This window comes from Procambarus clarkii, chromosome 49 (genome assembly GCF_040958095.1).
Source record: "Procambarus clarkii isolate CNS0578487 chromosome 49, FALCON_Pclarkii_2.0, whole genome shotgun sequence".
In the NCBI taxonomy this organism is placed as follows: domain Eukaryota; kingdom Metazoa; phylum Arthropoda; class Malacostraca; order Decapoda; family Cambaridae; genus Procambarus; species Procambarus clarkii.
Genome location: NC_091198.1, coordinates 21,596,090 through 21,599,776, shown reverse-complemented (window position 1 = coordinate 21,599,776; position 3,687 = coordinate 21,596,090). Strand labels below are relative to the sequence as shown.

At 47.4% G+C, this 3,687-nt stretch overlaps 1 protein-coding gene across 1 annotated transcript in view; it reads right to left on the bottom strand.

Annotated features, from left to right (window-relative positions):
• Positions 1-2,635: 2,635 nt before the first annotated feature.
• LOC138351429 (streptococcal hemagglutinin-like) overlaps positions 2,636-3,687 on the bottom strand; it is a 27,518-nt gene continuing 26,466 nt past the window's right edge. Inside the window, exon 3 of the mRNA XM_069303252.1 lies at positions 2,636-2,819. Within this exon, the coding sequence (XP_069159353.1) occupies positions 2,636-2,819 (184 nt within the window). The remainder of the gene's footprint in view (positions 2,820-3,687) is intronic.

The window sequence follows — 3,687 nt, the reverse complement described above, 5'->3', positions numbered from 1 at the left end:
TCCGTTTACGGGTAAACGGCCAAATTCAGACGTAATATGTAAGAATTTGGTTTCCTTCACTGACAACAAATTTACCAATTGTTTCAATCTTGTTCGTCATAGTATAGAAAGCACACAATATGAACACATAAATTTCATCCAATTGGATCATCAGAGACTCAAACTCTGGTCTAAAAAGTGGCCGTCCGTCATTCTACCAACCAAGCCGTACACATGTATGCATGCTCGCAAGCATGCATACACATGCACGGTTGAGAGGCGGGACCAAAGAGCCAGAGCTCAACCTCCCACAAGCACAAATAGGTGAGTACATGTATGTTTTCTCTATTCAATAAACTCATTATGAACAAACGTTGCCAAAGATTATAATGAATAACTGTAGAGTCCAAGTTATTTAATCATGAATAAAGTTATTCGTATTTTCAGTCTCTGGCCCACGAGGATGAGTCAGATTTCCTGAGTAATATTCCTTGGTGTATTTTTGTTTAACAAAATGCAAACTATGAATTGCTTATTACACATTATAAAGATTTAATATGCAATTTCTTAAGTATATATGATCCAGTTAAATACTGAAGTTCTATTTTTAACTGGCTGTTACCGGCCACGCGTTGCTGAGCCACAGCAACTCTCCCCCGCCGCCCCCCCCAACCATTCCCCACTCCCCCATCCCCTGGTCCTCCCAACCATTCCCCCCTCCTCTGTCCCCTCGTTCTCTCCACCATCCCCCCACTCCCCTGCCGTGGTGTTGCTTTTACGTCTAACAGATGGCGCTGTTTTTCAAAAAAGCATGTTTTTACCTGTCACAGGTGTGTGGCATCTGTATAGTAGGTATATAAAAACACGCGTGTATTTGAGTGGAACGTTGTGTCAAAATTTCAAAGCAATCGGTGAAGAACTTTCGGAGATTACAGCATGTGTTGCTTTTAAGTCCAATAAATGGTGCCGTTTTTCAAAATAACATGTTTTACCTGTCACAGGTGTGGCATCTATATAGTTAGTATATTAAAACATTCGCGTTCAAAGCAATCGGTGAAGAACTTTTGGAGAGAAGCAATTCTGAACAAAAAATACATATCCATTTTCATTTATATAGATAATTTGCTCAGTACTCTACTGAGTACTGAGTACTGAGTACTGAGTACTGAGTACTGATACTTGTGAGTATAGTTACTCACAACTCAACTAGCAAGAGTCAGCTATTAAGAGGAAGGTTATCTTGAGATGATTTCGGGCTTTTTAGTGTCCCCGCGGCCCGGTCTTCGACCAGGCCTCCACCCCCAGGAAGCAGCCCGTGACAGCTGACTAACACCCAGGTACCTATTTTACTGCTAGGTAGCAGGGGCATTGGGTGAAAGAAACTCTGCCCATTGTTTCTTGCCGGCGCCCGGGATCGAACACCGAGACCACAGGATCACAAGTCCAGCGTGCTGTCCGCTCCTCCGACCGGCTTCCAAAAGGAGGAAGGAAGCTTAGGAAGCTCTTATTAGGAAGCTAATAAGAGTCAGTTATAAAGCAACAACTAATTTAAGTCACCTAGTAAAAGTCAGTTAACGAAAGTCTGCTACTAGGGGGAGCCGGTCGGCCGAGCGGACTGCACACTGGACTGTGATCCTGTGGTATCGGGTTCGATCCCAGGCGCCAGCGAGAAACAATGGGCAGAGTTTCTTTCACCTATGCCCCTGTTACCTAGCAGTAAATAGGTACCTGGGTGTTAGTCATCTGTCACGGGCTGCTTCCTGGGGGTGGAGGCCTGGTCGAGGACTGGGCTACGGGGGCACTAAAGCTCCGAAATCATCTCAAGATAACCTCAAGATACGAAGCTAGCAAGAGTCAGCTACTAACGCAGCTAGCAAGAGTCAGCTAACAAGAGTCAGCAAGCCAGAATCAGGTAGCAAAAATCAGCTAGTGAGTGAGCTAGTAAAATTCAGCTTGGAAGAGTCAACAAGCAAGAGTCAGCTAACAAGAGTTGAAGCAAAATCTAACACATATGGAAGCATGAGAGAGAGAGAGAGAACCAATAAGAGAATCATAATTCGAGACAGAGGAGTGTGCAACTGTGCAACATCATGTACATGAAGAACAGAGCCATACCAAATAAGGTTGCAACATAGACCTACACACTTAGATATGACGAAGACAACATTGCACTTGCACCATGAGGGCAACCTAGGGAACGACAACTGACTTTTCTCTCTCCGGTGAAGTATGCAGTGAATAAGTTACAAAGTTACTATTCTAACTCCACACATGAAGACACAATTGTACCTGTTGATTGACAGTTTAGAGGCGGGACGAAAGAGCCGAAGCCCTACCCTTAGAAGCACAAATAGGAGAGTACCTATTCAACTGGGCGGCAGTTAAACAGTCATGTGCATGCTGCACCCACAGTAAGCAACCGTTGGATACTTGGCAAACATTTCAGGAAGTCAATTATGAATGAAGTACTTATACGGGTTTTGAACTCCATTGCTACTGCTATTTCTGAATTTTACAATTTTTCACATTCAATTATACAGTGAATGTGAAATGTGATTAGTTGAGGCTGACAAATTTTACATTCTCTCAAGTCTATGTCAGCTTGTAGTGCTTCCAGTGGTTCTTCTAGCCAAGCTTAAGCGTAGCAGTGGTAGGCTTAGGCTCTAGAAGTCTCGTAACCTTTCTGGGTGACCAGTAGGGTTGCAGATAGATGTTCTTCCTGTATATTAGAATCATGATAGATGGAGTAACTGGTCAGAATTTCAGTTTGCCTAAAGTCTACTGGATTGTGTTGCTGTTCCCGAAATACTGCTGCCCTCAGGCTGCTCAGAGGCACATCCCTGGTGGCAATCAATTCCCTCTTTAAGAATAAATTTTATAACTAACACAACACTTTGCTTGCTTACCTAAACTAGGGCTCAGTTCCTAACTCCATTATGTGCCTCTGTGGCCCTTTCCACCACCGCCCACGGGGTGGGTATGGGGTCCACCACCGCTCACAGGATGGGTATGGGGTCCACCACCGCCCACGGGATGGGTATGGGGTCCACCACCGCCCACGGGATGGGTATGGGGTCCACCACCGCCCACGGGATGGGTATGGGGTCCACCATCGCCCACGGGATGGGTATGGGGTCCACCACCGCCCACGGGATGGGTATAGGGTCCACCATCGCCCACGGGATGGGTATGGGGTCCACCACCGCCCACGGGATGGGTATGGGGTCCACCATCGCCCACGGGATGGGTATGGGGTCCACCATCGCCCACGGGATGGGTATGGGGTCCACCACCGCCCACGGGATGGGTATGGGGTCCACCACCGCCCACGGGATGGGTATGGGGTCCACCATCGCCCACGGGATGGGTATGGGGTCCACCACCGCCCACGGGATGGGTATGGGGTCCACCACCGCCCACGGGATGGGTATGGGGTCCACCACCGCCCACGGGATGGGTATGGGGTCCACCACCGCTCACAGGATGGGTAGTGATGGATCCCATAGAGAGTGGACCTCTCTCTCTCTCTCTCTCTCTCTCTCTCTCTCTCTCTCTCTCTCTCTCTCTCTCTATCTCTCTATCTCTCTCTCTCTCTCTCTCTCTCTCTCTCTCTCTCTCTCTCTCTCTCTCTCTCTCTCTCTCTCTCTCTCTCTATCTCTCTATCTCTATCTCTCTCTCTCTCTCTCTCTCTCTCTCCTCTCTCTCTCT